The sequence below is a fragment of the Silurus meridionalis genome, chromosome 28 (assembly GCF_014805685.1).
Source record: "Silurus meridionalis isolate SWU-2019-XX chromosome 28, ASM1480568v1, whole genome shotgun sequence".
Lineage (NCBI taxonomy): Eukaryota > Metazoa > Chordata > Actinopteri > Siluriformes > Siluridae > Silurus > Silurus meridionalis.
The window spans coordinates 2640001-2660000 of NC_060911.1; the positions used below are offsets into that span (position 1 = coordinate 2640001).

Genomic DNA, 20000 nt, shown 5'->3' on the forward strand with positions numbered 1-20000 from the left:
TTAATATGGCAACATTAAATATAACTTTCACATTCTCTCACACACACTTATTTACGATTATATTGATTACAGATAAAAAGCTTTCTATTCAAAATACACCATTACTGTCCCATTGTTTTTTTAATTTTATTATAATAATAAGAAGGAAGCTTCAGGAAGTCGCCGAGATCTCCAGGAAAATCCTCAGCGGAAGACGGAGCATGGTGGATATAAAGGTCACAGAGTGTTTTGAAATAATCAATTAGCGAATTTTGTGGCCGAGGTTCCCTAAGGGACAAACTGAAACCATCTGACTGGAGCTTCTGAAGCCAAGAAAAGTGGATTTTCTGTACGGACGGCCGTAAATCGGTTTTGGTAAAATGTCGCGTGTATTCTCTCGTGGACATGTTTGAACGCCATCCAACATGGCAGGAGGGAGGGTTTACAAAATTGGGGGGGTTTGTGGGTTGGTTACAGGGGACGAATCACATGTCTTGGGTTTGGGGCTTGGAAGATGCTAATTGCCTGGAGATAGGGGTGACCGAGTTGGGGCAAAATAAGAAGGCTTTCTACTTTAGGTATGTTTCTTGTGGATCCCAGTGGAGGTCAGCTGTAGCAGATGGAGTTTAGGTTACAGTTAATTAAAAGGTGAAGAACTTGCACTCAAATGTGGAGATCTAGACGATCCTGTAGGTTGTGTGTTGTTTGAGAGGTAGGTCATCTTCGTCTTCGTTGAGATTCTAACAGTTAACGACAAGGACCGTTCTGGATAACCTGGAGTTGCAGATGGAGATGGAGAATCACCATATGTAATTGGAGATCGAGCAGTTGGAAATAGAGATTTGGCATTTGGAGGTGGAGATTTGGCAGTTGGAGATAGAGGTTTGGCAGTTGGAGGTGGAAATTTGGTAGTTGGAGATAGAGGTTTGGCAGATGGAGATGGAGATTTGGCAGTTGGAGATGGAGATTTGGCAGTTGGAGATGAAGATTTGGCAGTTAGAGGTGTAGCTGGAGATCTAGCAGATATAAACGTGACTGTAGCAGTTAAGAGCATGTCTGGAGTTGAGCATGCTCTTAGGAAGTAGCAGTGCTGCGACAGCGAGACACCGGTGCTCTCGTACCTGTAGATGAAGAGACGAAAGTGAGAAAAGGATGAGAATAAGATAATTGGTAGACTGAGGTCTGGGAGTAGAGAATTCAGCTGAAGAATTTTTACATCAGGCAGTGTTTTGTGTCACGGAAAAACAGATCTATAAGTAATCTGTGGTACATGCACATATCTTTTACACTTACAGTTTTTCTCAGTCGCTTTGGAGCGTTTCTCAGATCAGAAATGAAATTCTCAAAACTACTTGTTCAACCTCCAGGTCATTCAGTCACTTGTGCTCATCATAAGAACATTTCTCTTTGCTTTGATCAAATTGCGAAAGCTTTTGTACATCATTTAATGGATTGTGTACGAGTGTCTGTTGTTTCCTACATTATCAGTTGTTTATTTACGTGTTGATCAAAATATATTCTACTGGTTTCACCTGAATAGTTTTAACCTCCATAACATCTCAGCATCAGTTCATTGTATACGTCATTGAATGCAAAATGAAAACTTTTTTATTGTAAATGTGTTGAATTGATGAATTGTGCAGATCTTAAATGTTACTAATGAAGGCGAGTGAACTGCATCAGATCAACCAATAATCAACCGGTTCTCTAAAACAGGTCAAAGGTGAATCTCGTGAACCCTCAGTTGGAGAGTGAATACAGACGAAGAAACACATAATTATACATTCTGAAAACGGATGAACAACTAAGAAACGAGGAAACGAGGACAGAACAGTAAAAGTGTGTATCCTCTCCGGTCTCTTGCAATCAATATAAATCAAATATGCAACAAATAAATGAATTTGTGCTGCTGAAATTCTGATACCAAACAGAAGAAATTCAGCCTCGTGCAAATTTTAGTTGCTGTGATCCAAACCCTAGATTATATCAAGAAATCCTGAAACTGTGCAGCGTCACACTGACAACACGACTAAACATTTTGACGATCTTGTTTGTAAACAATGACAAAAGATCTTGTGATTCTGATGGGAATGAGATGTTCATTGACACAAAGACTTACGTTTGAGAGATGAACTGAGGGTTTGGAGAAAAGAACAGACTGAAAATAACAGCATTTCTACATACGGGTTTCTGTCATAAGCTCCGCCTACCTGTTTCCTGATTCAGATTGAATTAGATTAGAATTTTTTTAACATATAATATTACATATAAATAAACATTTTTACTCGATTTAATTGTGTGTGTGTGTGTGTGTGTGTGTGTGTGTGTGTGTGTGTGTGTGTGTGTGAGAGAAAGAAATCACCTCTAGGCCCAAAATCTCTCAAGTAGCAGTTTGTGCAGTATGGCTTGTCATCATGCTGGAACACACACACACACACACACACACACACACACACATCTATGAGGTAAAAGCCTGTGTGGCACAAGCTCACACAAACCACATTAGATAAATGAATCAGATAAATATGATAAAAAATGTATTGAAATTTGATCTGTCCCTGACTGCATGCCACGTCTGCTTCAGAAGTTTGAGGACACCTGAGCATAAGATTGGTACGTGCATCTTTTTGAACATCCAATACCCTGTTATAATAAGCTCCACTCTTCTGGCAAGATGTTCCTCTAGAATTTGTGGAGATTGGTGTGAGATTCATTCAGCCCCAAATGTGTTAGTAAAGTCAGGTACACCCCAAAGGTGTTGAGGGCACTACAAAAGGAGATCTTCCACATTTACTAACCCATTTAAAGCATATCTTCATGGAGCTGGAACATGGTTTTGGGTCTCCTAGTTAAAGTGAAGGGAAAATTATTTATGCTAAAGCATCCAAATACATCCTATACAAGTGTGTGCCTTCAGGTTTGTGGGAACAGTTTGGGGAAGAACCACATATGGGTGGAAAAGTCAGGAGTCCCAATACTTCTGTCCATAGAGTGTATTTATAGAAAAGATTCTGGGCTTCATACTTTGGGCTTCATGGAGAACTTAAAAAGTCTGAGTTAAACACCAAACATTGCAAAGCTATTATTTTTTTTGATGATGCATTGAAGTGGAAGGTCAGTGGATAATACTCCACATCTTGGTTACTGATCAGAAGGTTGGGAGCTCAAGCCCCTGTATTGCCCAGCTGCCACTCTTGGGCCCTTGAGCAAGGCCCTTAACCCTCTGTGCTCCAGGGGCGCTAACTTACTTCCTACCATCACTGGGATGTGCGAAGAAAGAATTTCAAAGAGCTGTAATGTACATGTGACAAGTATAAACCAGCTTTCATTCTTTCTTTCTTAATGATAAAGATCATGGAAATATTGAAGATATTGTGTGTGTGTGTGTGTGTGTGTGTGTGTGTGTGTGTGTGTGTGTGTGTGTGTGTGTGTCAGTACCTCTGCATGTTGTCCAGCAGTTAGCTGCCTTTTGCACTTGTGGCACTTCAGACACAGGGGGTGATAATCCCGGCCTAGCGACCTCTTCTTCTCACCTGAAGATGTTACAGTTCAAGAACTCAAAGTGATGTTCAAGTCACTTACATGAAGTCAAGTCAAGAAACTTTTACTGATGTAGCTCATATATTACTATGAACAAGTCAATCCTACTAGGAAGGATGTAGAAAACCGCAGAACCTGGAGGAAACCCATGAGACAGTAACCTGAGCTCGGGTTTGAACCCCAGACCTCATCAGCACTAATGGATCTAAGTGTCTACTAGAGATAAACTCGGTTGCAATTTGGACTTTGGAGAGGTTTCTCATACGGAAAAGATCAAGGGGTTCTATAAAGCTCTATACAGCTCTAGGTTATTGATTAAAAGGTTGTGGGTTTAAGCCCAAGCACTTCCAATTTGCCACTGGTGGGGCCTGAGGTAACCCTATCTGCTTTAGGGGAACCATGCTAGGTGACAAATAAACGCTTCTTCTTCTTTAAAGACCTTTGAATCAGATGGATTTGGATGGTTATTAATTGAGGTCTGAAGCAGAGCCGTTTCTACCACTCTACCAACCTTCCATAAAAAATGTAAACATATACTGTATATTAAACTCCAGAAAAATCAGCGGTGGGTCAGTAAGCGCTCACTGGCGCCCCCCCTCTTTCTTAAGCAGCTTGCGCTCTAAGCGACCGCCTAGTTTGCCTACGCACAGAAACGGTGTTGGTCTGAATTTTTGAAATCTGAATTTCGGTGAAGAGGAAAACTTTTGTATTTTGTTTTTCTACCTATAAGCTTTTTCTAGGGAAAACTTTCAAGGTTGTATGTATGGTATAACTGTACAACAGAGAGTTTCTGAATGGATAATGGGTCTATTTGAGATCCTTTTATAAAGAGAACGCTCCTGTTGTTTGGGGAACCCCTGGAAGGTTCTAGGTAGAACTGTATAACTAAGGATCTTTGAATAATTGATGAAAAACATAAAAGGGAAAGCCTTTATTAAAGGATTCCCCCTCTTACAATCGTAATCATTCTTAATTATAAAATAAATAATTATTGTTTCTTTAAATCTGTCCAACGTTCCCTTCATCTCCAATCAGTTTCATGTCAGAATTTGGCTTGTCGTCCTGGCCTGCTTTTCGTTTTCACACAGAACCGATATGTCCTGTGCTGCCTGCTGTCTTCGCTCTAACACAGATTACAGGATCAGGCCAGAAAGCAAAGTCCCGGTCGTCTCTGGCTCTGTGTCCCGGCTGTGTTGTTTTTTTTTTCCTTCTCCAGAACTTTCTAGTAGAACTAGGCTTTGGAGAGCATCCTTTCTTTAAGCAGCCATGGCTTTTAGTCTTGCAGCTGCCAGTTTAAACAATCTCTGCCAATCTCTCTTTTTCTCTTTCTTTCTTTCTTTCTTTCTTTCTTTCATTCTGTCTGTCTTTTGCTGTCTCAAGCCAAATCCACTTCCTGCCACAAACTCGAAACCTCCAGCTAGCTCACTTCCTGTGGAGGCTGACTCATGGAGAGTTAGTTAAAGAAAATGGTTAGGTACTCTCTATTTCTCTCTCACATCTGTATATATAATAGGCTAACATCCTTTTTAAAAAAAAAAAAAAAAAGCCTTTTGTGCAGCGTTTTGAACGAATCGCAATGTGGAAAGTTTCAGAACATTCCTCTATGAAGTCATTTGGAAGCTGTCAGAAAACCTCGGCCACCCGAACGAGTTTATATTTGAAGCAAGGCTTCAAAGCAGTAAGGGCTTTTGGCGCAGCAGATCCATCACATGCTTGAAATTCGAAGGTTAAACAAGAGCTAGCGTAAGGCCAAGCTCCGTGCTAAAGCCTTGGATCGATCTCAAGCTAAGGCAAGTCACGGTTTTGTCCTGCATCCAGCGTATGTACTCTGTTCTTGTCTATAGAGCAAACCGTGGTACATGTCTTTCTGTATATGAGTATAGAGTATTACAGGAGATCCTGGTTCTGTCTGCTGACCTTTAACCTGAAGGTTTGAGCATGAAAGAACACTATACACCAAATAAAAGCGCCTACAGTTCAGAAGCGAACAAATAAACCTGTCACACACGCGAGAAAAAAGAGGAAAAGAAAACCAGGAAGTAAAAGAAGTGACAAAAAACAAATACAGGACAAAGCGAAACAGACTCACCGAAGTAGACGGGTTTTCCGCAGATGGGGCAGTAGCTCACCATGGCCGTTAACGGAGGGTGACACACCGGAACCGAGCTGCAGGAAACGTGCAAACGTTGTGAGACGCGAGAAAGGATGTGGCGTGAGGTTCTAGCTGACAGGAAGCAAAAAACATTTTTTAAACGTAAACAGTGCAGAGCGATGGAGTGCTGGGCGTGATTACACGTGAGGACGTCACGTAACACCTGCAGTTCGAAATCAGAGAGGGTGTTGAGGGATGGTGCGAACTCAGCCAGAGATTTTCTCGATTCTGCCGAGTCAGGGGCGCGGCGCTCGGTGTGAAGCCGCTACGAGCTTTTCTGCAGTAATCGAGGTGTCGATTTGAGACTTCTGGAAGCCGTATGTTTAGGATGTAACATCTCGCTCTGCGTCCTTGGTCTAACGATGTGATCCTCATTATACCGTACATCAGAATCAGAATCGGAGCTTTATGGCCACGTATGTTTGCATGTGCAAGGAATTTGTTTTGCCGACAGAAGCTTCCAGTTGCACAAAATGATTAATGACAATAAAGGGGGAAAAAAGAAGAAAAAATTCCCATTGCATATTTTTATAAAGAAAAATAAATAAAGAGTAAAAAGTTTAAGGCATTGGACTTTAGATCCGAAAGTCGTGAGTTCAAATCCCAACTACACCAAGCTGCCATTCCTGGGCCCCTGAGCAAGGCCCCTAACCCCATACCTGCTCAGTTACATCATTGAGATAAATATAAGTGGCATGTAAATGAATGATGGAGGAAGAAGGAACTGAGATGACATCAGGTCATATTTCATAACCCCATGCACCCCCTCCCCATCTTTTTTCTCTCCCCATCCTTTCTTCTCACTCGTTCTATGTCTGTTCATCCCTCCTCGCTCTCTTTTTCTCACAGATAACACAGATCCAGTGTGGGAGAGTGGGACAGGAAACTCAAAACTACTACCACACACACACACACACACACACACACACACACACACACACTCGATGTCAATGACATCACCAGACAGAGAGAAGGTCTTTGTGAAACCTCTTCTCCGAAATTGTGTGTGTGTGTGTGTGTGTGTGTGTCCTCCTCCTTAAAGGTGCAGTCTGCCATTTTCAGAAGTGCAAAGCTCATCTAGACATGTAATAATCACATTACTTCAAAACCTTAGCCAAAGCATTAGTCCTGATATGATTTCGTAAAACACAAACTCTCATTAAATAATATTTTTCTGAGTTTTATGAAGATCCCATTCCACATTCAGTGCCCATTTGCTCTAGTAATCCAATAGGTTTTGTGGAGATTCATTCATGATAGTAAAGTCAGGAACTGATGAAGGTGAGGTGATGTCTTCTCCAACACATGTAAAGCAGATCTTCATGGCGCTGGCTTTGTGCACAGGGGTATCGTCATGCTGGATCAGGTTCGGGTCTACTATTTCAAGTGAAGGGAAAATTTCATGCTACAGCATCCAAAGACGTCCTACAGAATTGTGTGCCTTCAACTTTGTGGTAACAGTTTGGGAAAGAACCACATCTGTCTGGGGAAAGATCAGGTTTTCTGAAACTTTTGTTCTCGTAGTGTCTGTGATTCGGGGCAGCAGAATTCCATCTGTATATAAAATTAGCACAGAAAATGAAGTGTTATCTTGGAAACACTAAATGACAGCTTTAACTTGTCAGTCCTTGGGAAGTGACCCTGGTATAAGATGATAATCCACAGGAATCTCATACAGCGTGAATGAATGTCGCTACTAAGGCAAGAAACCTGATGAACACAATTCAACACGTCTCCTTTCACTGTAGCCACAACTGTCCTACATAGTACGCATACATCATCGATTTTTACCTCAGACCATTTTACCATTTCTTCTGTGCATTATGGTTTTCCTGAGGATTTCAAATGAAGGCAAATTATTAGTTTTTGTGCAAATTCTACACAAAAGTTCAAAAAGCTTAACAACTGCTTTGGTGACGTTTCCTCACAATGTCCAGCTTTCCTCGAAAAGTCCGCCTTGTAAATGTCCTTGTAAGTGTATTTGCGACCAAATAAATTTCTCCTCCTCTCTCAGTCATCGTGGAATGAAAAACAGCTGTTAAATCCATAATATATTTCAGTCTGAGCAGTTTGCAAAAGATTCTGTTTGCGAGTGTTGACTAGTGACACCCTCTGACTATCCAATCACAGAACGTGACATGATCGGACACCTTCTAGAGGGCCTCAGTGTAGCCAAATCGCAATCTGATTGATTAAAGCAACAGCTTCATGCAACATAGAGTTTGGCCCATAAAAAAGCTCTCAGATGCTGATTGTGCTTCGACCCCGGCAACATGTGATGTGACGCTGAAATCTGATTGGATCTGATTGGATCTGAACGTATATACTAGATACTCGGGTGCTATGAAATGGAGAAACATTTAATACATATTCATACTAAAAAATATATAAAAACGTAAGTCTGTAAGTATTTCTGATAGAGTTTAGGCCAGCAGAAAAGACCTTGCACATCACTGGAGGTCTTTCACCATCTTTAAACGATTGCGGGCCACGCAGACATTTTCTATTCCTTGAGTTGGTCGAGTTTCCTGGATTTGGAGAAAAGGTCTGTGAGCATTTTTTCCTGATCCTCAGCTGACCTTTAACGCTTTTTTAAAAACTTATGCCAAAATCTAAATTTATCGGTAATTTTTTACCAAAATCGATAAAAGCGAAATTTTTGTCAACTAAAAGTTAACTTAAGCGCCCCCTAGGGACCAGATTACAATCTGTACATATGAATAATTATAATAAATATACAATAAACTCTAAAAAGTGATATTTTTTCTTATATCTTTGAGGTTACAATTACGTTTGATCTATGTCTATCTCGTGTGTGTGTGTGTGTGTGTGTGTGTGTGTGTGTGTGTGTGTGTGTGTGTTCATTATGTTATGCAACGTGTCATGCTGGTGCCACTGACACCTTTGGTGTGTATATATTAGATCTGTCCAAGGATATGTGTGTGTGTGTGTGTGTGTGTGTGTGTGTGTGTGTGTGTGTGTGTGTATGTGTGTGTTCTGTTACAATGTTTGTGAAGCTGAGAAGGCTTTGGCACGGCACCACTGTGAAACTGGAACCGTCCCGCTAGCAGGCTAATACCATAGGCTGTGTCTCAAATCTCATACTATAACCCTGTACAATTCAATAGACACATTTCTTGCTTTACAACTTCCTGTTCTTTAATGAAAACATAAAAACTGATGTAAAAAGTATTTTAAACTAGGCTTGGGTTAAATTCGGTCGCAGGGTTCGTCTGCCAACTTCATAACTGATAACATGTTGATCGCTAAGCCACAATGAAACCGTTGCTACTGTTCTTTCCGCTGGAAAAAAAAACACCAGAAAAAAGGCTTATTGCACCTTTAATGCATGAAAGTGTGCGTTTATTGGATTTTCTAAGCCTGTGGTAGTGATTATGGAGCTGTGATGCGGAGTGTGGCCTTAATCAAAAGCAGGCCTGTGTGTACAGTGTGGGCTGGTGTTTATTCTTTAGAATCACACCCGGCATGAGAAAAAAGAGAAAAAGAAAAAAGGGAGAAAGAAAAAGGGAGAGTGAGGAAGACTGTATATGTTTTTGCATTCTTGGCATAGCACTTTTTTCGAGCAAAGGGTCCGATGCCAAGTCGTTCAGATTTGCCTTGGCTGGAGTACACACTGGGCTGGCTTGCTCTTCTCATTTATCGGTCTTCTTTTTTCCCTCTCTCTCTCTCTCTCTCTCTCTCTCTCTCTCTCTCTCTCTCTCTCTCTTTCTCTCTCTCACTCTTTCCCCATTTTTCTCCCTTTTCCAGCTCTGACAAGTCACACAAAGTTTTCCTACGATGCCCTCAGACTCCGTTTACCTTTATGACATCACCTGGCCACGCCTACTTGAATCCAAACATCCTGAAACTTTGAGGTTCCCACCCAAAGCCACGCCTACTAAACACCCGAATGCTACACATGGAAGAGTTCATCAGCATAACGACTAAATGACAGGTAAATAAGACCCACCCCTTCTTCATGCTGATTACTTGGATCGTTGGTTCTTTGGGCCCTTAGAAATAATGGATATTTATTGAAAAGGCTATAAGGCAGGGGAGATATATATTTTTCCTTTCTTTAATGGGGGGGCGGTCGGTCTGTAACGGAAAATGACTTGGGAGTGAATAGCAGTATTATTGTGGAGATTTTATTACAGATTGAGTACAGATTTAACATATACAGATAGCTAGGTCGGATCGTACTCGCCGATAAACGATTCATCAACCGATAGTATTTCAAATGGAAACTGGATAAATGTAAAATAGTACTAAACCTTATTATAAAAATTAAACAACAGTGATTTTCTCACATGTAAAAAAAACAAAAAACAGCACGTTGTGTCAGCGATTCGTCTCTAGAGGGTGCTCTCATAATCACAGAGGACCGAAACCTGGAAAAACTATCGGTATGGATTTTTGCAAATAGGCGATAGTTAGAGCGATCAGCTTTTGGTGGCTCAACCGATATTAATATCTAAGGGAAATTTTTGTTTGAAAGCCAACCTTTGTTATCAAAAACAGATATGATCTGAGGAAAACCTATATTTAAAATTACATTGTATTAAATATGTCTCTGGCATTGTTCAGAGGGCTGTACCAAATGTGGGGGCTGTAGTTTGGGGACCCCTGGTATAAGGTGAAGGGAATCTTTGCTAAAAGTTGCCGGTTCGCACTTTTACAGGCATTTCCAGCTGGACGCCTGCTACTTCCCAATGTACATTTGTGTGAGTTTCTCTGGTTTATTTCTGGGCCTCATATAAAATGCAATTTAGGGGGAATTAGGCCGGATCATTTCTTTTTTTTTTTTTTTCTTGCTGGGAATGAAATATTCATGGACTCATATTAAAACAAAGAAGCTAAGAAGATTTATTAGTAATTTTGTATGTGTGTGTGTGTGTGTGTGTGTGTGTGTGTGTGTGTGTGTGTGTGTGTGTTAATATAGCATTGGATTATGTGTCAGATCTAACTCTATTTTTGCTCGGTTACATTTCAGATGGAGAATATTAGCAATGTAATTATCAGCCTGCACTTTAATTATGAAACTCTTTTCTCTCTCTCTCTCTCTCTCTCTCTCTCTCTCTCTCTCTCTCGCTCTCTATCTCTCTCTCTCCCCCTCTCTCTCTCTCTCTCTCTCTCTCTCTCTCTCTCACACACACACTCCTTTGTTTTTGTCTCTCTTTTCCAGCTGGTGTGTGTATCTGTGTGTGTGTGTGTGTGTGTGTGTGTGTGTGTGTGTGTGTGTGTGTGTGTGTGTGTGTGTGTGTCCATGCTGCGGCCCCTCCCCCCTCCGTTTGAACAAACCAATAAGGTTACATATCAGCCAAGCCCCCTTAGCAAACCCCTTACACACTCCCCACCCCCAACCTCTCTCTCCAGCCATCTATCCTTTCCCCCATCCCCCTATCCTTTTTTTCCCTTCTCTCTTTCCATCTCCCACTCAGACATCCCCTTTCTAACTGCTGTTTCTGCTCTTATCTCCTTCACACTGCCAACACACCACCGGTCTGACCCGTTGCCAGCGCCCACTGCCTTTCCCAAGGATCTAAGAAAGAGGGAGCGAGAGAGAGCGAGAGAGAGAGAGAGAGAGGAGGATGTTCGTTTGTATTTCATCAGAGTGTATAGAGGAAGGCGTGGCGTAATAGATATAGCTATATATATATACTGACTGGGAGACTGGAATGTTACATTAAAGGTTTACTCAGAGGTTTTTCCAGCCAGATCTGTAAATATGTTAAATATATATATATTTATTTATTTATTAGGGCTGTCGATTGATAAAAATATTTAACCGCAATTAATCGCATGAGTTAACTCGTGATTAATTGCACATTTTTCTCTGTTCTAAATGTACCTTAAATTAATACTTTTCAAGTTTTTAATACTCTAATCAACATGGGCATGGACAAATATGGGTGCTTTATAAAAATTTATGTTTATTCTTAGTGAAACCAAACTCAACATAGACAGGAACTGGGAGACTTGTCAGGATCTAGGGAAAGGTGAATGCAGCAACGTACAGAGACATCCTCGATGAAAACCTGCTCAGACTGGGGCGACGGTTCATCTTCCAACAGGACAACGACCCTAAGCACACAGCCAAGATAACAAAGGAGTGGCTACTGGACGGTTCTGTGAACGTCCTCGAGTGGCCCAGTCAGAGCTCAGACTTTAACATAAGATCTGACAGATCTGAAAAAGCCTGTGCATTGACACTCCCCGTCAAACCTGATAGAGCTTGAGAGGTTCTGCAAAGAAGAGTGAGAGAAACTGACCAAAAATAGGTGCCAATCTTATAGCAACAAAGTAAAAAAGAATTAAGGTTGAAACCGGTGCCAAATGTGCTTAAACAAATATTGAGCAAAAGCTGTGAATACTTATGTGCATGTGATTTTTTTCGTTAAATAATGAAAAAAATGAAAAAATGAAAAAGTGAAGCGCTGTGAATAATTTACGGATGCACTGTGTATATATAAATATCTAGGGGCAGGTTTTGAAATGAATTGTGAACATAAAGCAACATGAACATGAACCAGAACAAATAAGGATTTTCACATAAATGTTCATTTCATTGCAAGTTGTATTCTGCATATATCCATGTTTTTGACAAATAATAAATCTGGAATCTTTCGAATCTATTTTACTGGTACTACACTCTATAACTCTACAGTCTGGGCTAAAAAGAATTCAGCCTCAGCATCGCACCAGTTCTCGCATTGTACTCACTGTTCTCTCGAGGGTTTTGACACGTTTGCAAGCGTTCACTTTTTGGAAAAGAAAAACATTGACCTGATTGATTCCTAAAATCAAAAAGCACTGGATTTATCCGTGAAAGCGCTCAGGACGAGTTGATTTTATGGATCGGTGGCACATGGACCGTTTTCTTCTTGGCTAAGTAGAGCAGCATCTGTATACGTGATCACGTGCGTGGATATTTCTTTTTAGATATGGTTGGGGTGAGCGATCAAAAATAATGGCCCCCTCCTGGACCAATTATAGAATGTCTCACCCACACACACACCACACAGACAGACAGACAGACAGACAGACAGACAGATAGATAGATAGATAGATAGATAGATAGATAGATAGATAGATAGATAGATAGATAGATGGAAATCGGTTTCTAATTTCATTAAAATTTTATGTTAACGTGTTGTTTTTTCAGAGAAATCAATATGCAGGGTGTGTGTGTGTGTGCGCGTGTGTGTCCACAGGGGGCAGGGAAGAGAACATGCCTCCTGCAGACCAATCACACACACAAACACGTTTAAATGGCCAAGCAGTCTCTCTCTCTCTCTCACACACACACACACACACACACACACACACACACACACATATATATATATATATATATATATATATATATATATATATATATATATATATATATATACACACAGCTATATCTAATAAAACAACAGCCTCAAACCTGAATATAATCATGATGTTTTGATGCAGAAACGTGGGAAAGTGTATAATTTAGGGTTCTAGAGAAAGGTAAATGTAAAGGAAGCGCTTGGTAACATTTGTAAATTATTCACACCTCCTGCTCTGTCAGCTTTCACCCCCTCTCACTGTGGAACAGACCAACTCAATCAAACCCACAGCTCCAAAACAACCCTGATCTCTAAACCTGGTAAAAACATATCTGCTCTGTGGGCTTCGTGTGTGTGTGTGTGTGTGTGTGTGTGTGTGTGTGTGTGTGTGTATTACATCTAACCACTTCTACTTAAACCAAACAGATCTATAAATGTACAGACTTTAATTTCATTGAAAAATCCTTCCTTAGCGTAAAGAACAGCTTCACACACTCTTGGACAGTTCGTTTTTCCAAACGTTCAGTTGAAATACTTTGCCATGAATCTTGTAAAACTTGTTCTTCACTAGTTGGAGATTTTCATGTTCATCTCAGAGCAGTTCAGTAGGATTGAGGTGCGGTGACTGAGCAGGTCGTTCCCTGATAGATATCACTCCAGACGACTGTTTGTTCTGTCAATAACGCTCACAGAACTCGTTGCTTCGGCTCATCGTCTTGCTGTACGGTGAAGTCGATTCCAACGTGCCGCAGTCCAGTAATATTTCTCATGTATTTGTACTTTACCAGAGCATTTAGCAGAGCTCACCAAGAGCAACTTACTATTGCCGGATTTTTGCAACTGAGAAGTTAAGGGTTGAGGGTTGAGGGCCTCGCTAAAGGGCCCAGGAGTGGCAGTTGCAAGTGCTGGGATTTGAACTTAAAACTTTTCAATCAGAGATCCAACATATTATTGTTTCTCTCCTTATAAAGGACGGATGTGCAGAAGAATAAAACTCCAAACTGCATTGAGTTTACACACAGACGTCTCGAGAACGTTACAGGCCTAGTGTTTTTTCACCAAACTCTCGTCCAGATACTTATGAGATTCTTCACGTAGATCATCTTCGGGAGCATACCAACGACTACACACTGCTTCTTGTATACTTTGTGAAAACATATTTGATTGTGTTTTGGGAAGTGGGACCTCAATGGCTAAAACTTCTGATCGGAAGGTTGCTAGTTCTAATCCCAGCACTGTGAAGACCGTTCTTAGGCCCATTAAAAAAGGCCCTGAACTGCTTAGGTGTATAAATGAGAATTGTAAGTCTCTCTGAGTGCTTGTAAGAACGTCTGCTAAAGCCTCAGACTGAAACGAGAGCCAGCGTCTCTCTTTGCTGTCTAGAACACCACGTTGAGAAAGACGCGTGGTCACGTGACTACACAAAACTTATTTGAATGAATGAATGAATTTATTTATTTTTTAAGGAGTCATTTTAACAACAGCGTTTTTGTGCCAGTTAAAAAGACAATAAAGAGATCGAAGTTTACGAGATTACATTCGTAGCAATATGGAAATAAAGTCGGAAATGCCGGTTTGTGTAACTCCTTCAGGGTCGATTTCTTCGATCATCGTACTCATAGTCAGTGAAAAACCAACTGTGACAAAGGAAACCATCGACATCCTTCAGATTTTACACAGAAGTCAATGTCCTCAATGTCTTGTCAGATTCTTTCTTCTAAAAAATAGTAAGTGTCCCACATTACTGCGGCAGTGTCCGTTTACTAATTACAACTCGGTGCTGATGCGCCGAAAGACAAAGAATTTGCTTATTGCTGTTATATTTTATTTATTTACTTCGCTATTTCTCACAATTCTGTGATTTTTCTCAAAATATCAAAACTTTAATCCGGTAATGTTTTTTTTTTTTTTTTTTACGTGCCACTAAAACGCCATCGTACAGAAAAAGTAAAACACGTGAAATACAATGTTTTAACACACATCCAAGATGATTAGAAACAAATCCAATAAGCCTAAGGGGGCTTGGCTCAACGGCGTCCATTTTATTTATTCCCCATTCGGGGACGTTCGGCTTTTTTTTTTCCGGCGTCGTTCGGGTACGTTCGGATGTGCCCGGGTGCATTCGGGCACGCTCGGCTATACTCGGGGGCGTCCGGGTGCATTCGGGCACGCTCGGCTATACTCGGGAGAGTTCGGGTGCATTCGGTAACATTCGGCTATATTCGGGTGTTCTCGGCCGTGCGTGCGATTCTATCCGAGTGCATTTGGTCTGGTCTTCTCTCAGTCAGTCGGGAAGCGTGAAAAAAGAAAAGAGAGAGAGAGAGGGGAGAGAGAAAAAAATCCCCGTTGATGGTCTCTGTCACATTTTAATCAGCGCCGTCGGTCTGGACGAACCCAGGAACGGAGGGGTTTGTGTGGGGTTTTTTTTTTTTTTTAGGGGAAAGAAAGTATATATATATATATATATATATATATATATATATATATGGATGTAAATCATAATACAAATATATAAGGACGCACACGTGACCTCGACGCCATAGTTTTGGGATTGTATTCGCTTGTGTACGGAAGAAATTCGGTAAGATGTTATTATAGGCTTGTAGCACGGCGAAGGTCTCGGAGTGGTGTTTATTTAGTGAGTTTTATTCATTGGTTGTGGTGTTTGTTTTCCGGGATTATTTACATAAATATAGATTATAGATACAGATGAGTGAGGGGGGGGGGCAGAACTCCCCCCCCCCTCCCTTTTAAATACCTCACAGTGCTTCATTAAAACAATAACAACTATAAATTGAACGATACAATCCGCGGAATCCTGTGGCGTTTCTTATCGGGATGCCACGCAGATCTCACGCGCCGTGAGTGTTGTTTATTTTTCTACTTCTTGTTTATTTTCGGTGGTATAAATCCTCCAGTTTCAGAGCCCACCTCACGGGCGTTTTAACCGGTTCTATGAAACGTTATTGTGGTGTTGAACGTGTTATTAAGGTGTATTAGTTGTGAAGGAGGTGTATTTTGTGTTTGTATTGGGGAGCGTTGTGGCTGTGGTGACGTCGGGCGCTATGCTAGCTCAGGCGAACTAGCCTCGGGTTCAGCTAGCTGGGGAAGGCGAAAAAGGGGTCACGGAAGTGCTTCAACTTACTTTTCTGTCGTGTTTTGTGCGCGAATAAGTGAGAGAAAGTGAATAAGTTGGTGTATTTGAGGGAATTTAATTCGGTAAGATGTACAAATTGAACTTATTTGTCGTGTGTGTGGGTGATTAGCCGGCTAGTTCTGTGTGAGGCGACGTTGAGAGGATTCACTTTGGGGGTCGTGTTTTCTTTTTGTTTTATCAATAAAATCGATTCTAAACTCTAAAACCGCACAGATTAATGGAACAGGACTCGATTTAGTTTTCCAAAGTGTAATTTCTCTTTTTTCTTTAAAAAGCAGGAACAACAGAAAGATGGAGAGAGAGAGAGAGAGAGTGTGTCAGTTTATATGACTGTCATTATATTTTAATAAAAAAATCTCATCTGATCTGTTTTTGTTGTTCCTGTAGGTCTGCTGGACGACGCCGTAAAGGAAAAAGTAGATTGGAGGTGGAAAAAAAAGGCCAGCCGACTGAAAGATACAGAAAAGAGAGAGAGAGCGCTTTCCTACCCCCCGGTGTAATAAAGGAAATGCCCATCGCGGCTGCCGGTGCTCCGCCGTCGACTCCCGAACCCCGCACGCGCCCCCGTGTCCCCGCCGGCGCCGAGCGCGTGCCCAAGCGCGAGTACGCCGCCCCGGAGGCGGCCCTGGTGGCGGACCCTTCTCGCCCCTCACACCCGTCTCCCCCTGTGCTCTCGTCCCAGCTCATGGCCACTGAGCCGCCCAGGACTCGGTCCCGCTCGCGCTCCGGGTTCTACCAGAGCACCGGCGCAAACGGAGGCGCCGGGAGTTCGGGCGCAAACCTGCACCATCATCTTCATCATCAACAGCAGCCTCAGCATCAACCGCACCAGCTTAGCGGGGCCTGCGCGATGCTTGGGGGTCACGCCCACACCGAGAACCTGCGCCCTCCTGCTGGGATGCTTTCCCCAGGCGGGCATCGGCAGCCCGGAGCGCACAGGAGCCCCGGGGGGGCAGGTACGGCTCATGTTTTATTCACGCTATTTATTCAGATTCTTTCAGCTTGGCATCGCACAAAACGTTTTAAATCCTCTCCGAGTTTACTTTCCTGACTCGTCAACTTTATTCGGGTCAGGACGGAGATTAGGACGGTTCCAGGACGTCATGTTTATCGAGATGTTTTGATCTTGTCCTGAGTATCTCGATCTGGTTTTTATGACTCATCAATTTAAGCTCTGAGTCCTGATGAGTTTTTCTCTCTGAAATGCAGCATCATGATAATTTTGTCCTCCTGTTCTCAAGCACATACCATTTGTCCAGTTTATGCTCAGATACCGAGTCCCTACCAATCAGAATCAAGGAATCGAGATCACTGTGGTGTTATCAGTAGGAAGGTTTATTTCTCAAGTGAAAGCTGACTGGACCACAGTGTGTGTGTGTGTGTGTGTGTGTGTGTGTGTGTGTTTTTGCCTCATGACCGTGACCTCTCTCTCTCTCTCTCGTTTAATTTCATTTCCCGCTGGACGAATATAGTCGCTCGGGTTTTCCCCTCCTCTCACTGAAAAGTTAATAATCGTCCTCTTGGCCGAATCGCTCTAAAGCTTGGGTTCTGGTTTAAGGCCCGGTTTGGGGCCCTTTAATTCTCTTTGGATGACAGTTAGGTTTTTTTTTTTTTTTTAATCTGTGTTTAAATTAATAAAAAAATAAATCAATAAATAATATCCATTTATCTTAAGTACAAAACTAGTATTGTGGTCTTGTGGGTCACAGTGTGGCCGCTGTAGCGTCATATCACCTGTGTGTGTGTGTGTGTGTGTGTGTGTGTGTGTGTGTGGTCAAAGTGTAAAAAATGAAGGAGTGAATGATTTTGCTGGTCTCACACGATCACACTTCACAACACGTTTAAGTGTAAGTGTGATGACTGTGTGTGTGTGAGGAACACTGTCTCTGTGTGTGTGTGTGTGTGTGTGTGTGTGTGTGTGTGTGTGTGTGTGTGTGTGTAGAGAGGAACACTGTCTTTGTGTGTGTGTGTGTTAGAGAGCAACACTGTGTGTGTGTGTGAGAGGAACACTGTGTGTGTGTGTGAGGAACTGTGTGTCTGTGTGTGAGGAACTGTGTGTGTGTGTGTGTGTATGAGAGGAACGCTGTGTGTGAGTGAGAGGAGACTGTGTGAGTGAGAGTGCATGTGTAAATGAGTGTTTGCGAGAAAGAGTGTGTGTGTGTGTGTGTGTGTGTGTGTGTGTGGGGGTTAATATTGGTTAGTCAGAGTTAAAGGTTGTTCTTTCCCAATGTGAAAAAGGCAAAAACATTTTACAGCTGCATCACAGCTTTCACTAGTCTCTCTCACACACACACACACACACACTGACATTTTCAGAGGTGTGTGCTCGCATGCGTGCGTTTGGTCACAAAGCAATCAATAGGTAAGCACACCTGAGTTTACATAGGAACTGGGAAAGAACGGTCTCTCTCACACTCACACTCTCTCTCACACACACACACACACACACACACACACACACACACACACACACACACAGTGGATTAACCCCAGACTGGAAATACCTGCTTGCCTTCTGCTGCTGCTTCTACCCTGTCTACCAGCTGTGAGGTGTGTGTGTGTGTGTGTGTGTGTGTGTGTGTGTGTGTGTGTGTGTGTGTGTGTGTGTGTGAGAGAGAGAGAGAGAGAGAGAGAGAGAGAGAGAGAGAGAGAGTGTAAAGGAGAGGGAGGGAGGGAGAGAGAGAGAGAGATTGACCAGGATCAAAGAGACGGCTTTGATAACGAGGGGAGCAGCACAGAGAAAATCCCCAGAGTTCAACACCATCTGCTCACAATACACAACAAATACGTCTCTTTCTCTCTCGCTCACTTTCTCTCTTGCTCTCTCTCTGTTTCTCTATTTTTCTCTCCCTCGCTCTCTCTCCCTTCACTCCCTCGCTCTCTCTTTGTTTTTCTCTTTCTTTCTCGTTTTGTTTCTCTCACACTTTATCTGTTTCTTTCTCATTCTCTTTCTCTTGCTCTCTCTTACTCACTCTCTCCGTCTCTCTTTCCCTCACTCTCTGTTTCTCCATTTCTTCATTCGCTTTCATTATCAGTGTGAGACAGTTTGTGATGTGTCCGTTCAGCGCGCGCACACACACACACACACACTGTTCCCCACACACTTGCGGTCCTCTAGAGAGCTGTTCTGCTGTAGGTGTTCACTCATTTTTATCAGAGGAGAGAGATCTTAATCAGTTCCCTATAGGATGTTTACTTCTTCCTCTCTGTCTGTCTCAGTCTCTGTCTCACCCTCTCTGTATGTCTCTCTTACTATGTCTCTGTCTCTCTCTGTCTGTCTCACTATCTCTCTCTTTCTCACCTCTGTCTCTCTCACTTTGTCTTTTGCCTCTCTGTCTCCCTCTCTCTCTCTGTCTGTCTGCCTGTCTCTCTCTCTCTCTCTCTCTCTCTCTCTCTCTCTCTCTCTCTCTTTCTGTCTCTGTCTCTCTCTCACTGTCTCTGTTAATCCCCCTTTCACTCTCCTTGTCTCATGCTGTCTGTCTTTTTTTCTTTCTTTGTCTCACTCTGGTTTTCTGTTCTCCCTCTTTCTCTCTGTCTTTTTGGCGTTTGTGTTTGTGAGAGACACCTGGCACCTCTGCTCGTCCACTCTTGAACATTTAAAAATGTCGTTGTCCACCTGCATCCTTCTAAACGCACTGCCAGGTCCAAGTTCTCCGCTTCGTCCTCATTTTCATTTATTATCTTTCCTCCATGTACTTTTAAGGGAACACCCCCCACCCCGGTCTGGTGTATTAGTTAAATTAGCGAGCGTGATCCAAGCCCAATTAGAGCGGCTTATCCGAGACACAGACGTCCTGCTCTGTGTCCACGTTTCCTCAAGTGTCCTTAAAGAAGTGCAGCTGTGGGAGAGGGT

General features: G+C 42.2%; 2 protein-coding genes across 8 annotated transcripts in view; one reads left to right on the forward strand and one right to left on the reverse strand.

Moving 5' to 3' along the window:
* The window catches only part of zgc:195282 (uncharacterized protein LOC100192223 homolog), a 5885-nt gene extending 18 nt beyond the window's left edge, over nucleotides 1–5867 (reverse strand). The window contains exons 1-4 of the mRNA XM_046842598.1: nucleotides 5609–5867; nucleotides 3418–3512; nucleotides 2342–2396; nucleotides 1–1100 (exon numbers count right to left, since the gene is read on the reverse strand). The exon at nucleotides 1–1100 is cut by the window's left edge and continues 18 nt beyond it. Of these exons, the coding sequence (XP_046698554.1) occupies nucleotides 1054–1100; nucleotides 2342–2396; nucleotides 3418–3512; nucleotides 5609–5651 (240 nt within the window). The 5' untranslated portion in view covers nucleotides 5652–5867 and the 3' untranslated portion in view covers nucleotides 1–1053. The remainder of the gene's footprint in view (nucleotides 1101–2341; nucleotides 2397–3417; nucleotides 3513–5608) is intronic.
* Nucleotides 5868–15313: 9446 nt separating this feature from the next.
* The window catches only part of rnf38 (ring finger protein 38), a 38456-nt gene continuing 33769 nt past the window's right edge, over nucleotides 15314–20000 (forward strand). For 3 of the 7 annotated variants that reach the window (XR_006924798.1, XR_006924797.1, XM_046842509.1), the window contains exons 1-2: nucleotides 15701–15851; nucleotides 16535–17103. Coding sequence is in view for 5 of the 7 variants with exons in the window: in XM_046842509.1 (XP_046698465.1) it covers nucleotides 15829–15851; nucleotides 16535–17103 (592 nt within the window). In the remaining 2 variants the exon portion in view is untranslated. Of the gene's footprint in view, nucleotides 15405–15427; nucleotides 15572–15700; nucleotides 15852–16062; nucleotides 16210–16534; nucleotides 17104–20000 lie in introns of those variants that run through there. The other 4 variants (XM_046842511.1, XM_046842512.1, XM_046842510.1 and 1 more) reach the window with 4 other exon arrangements.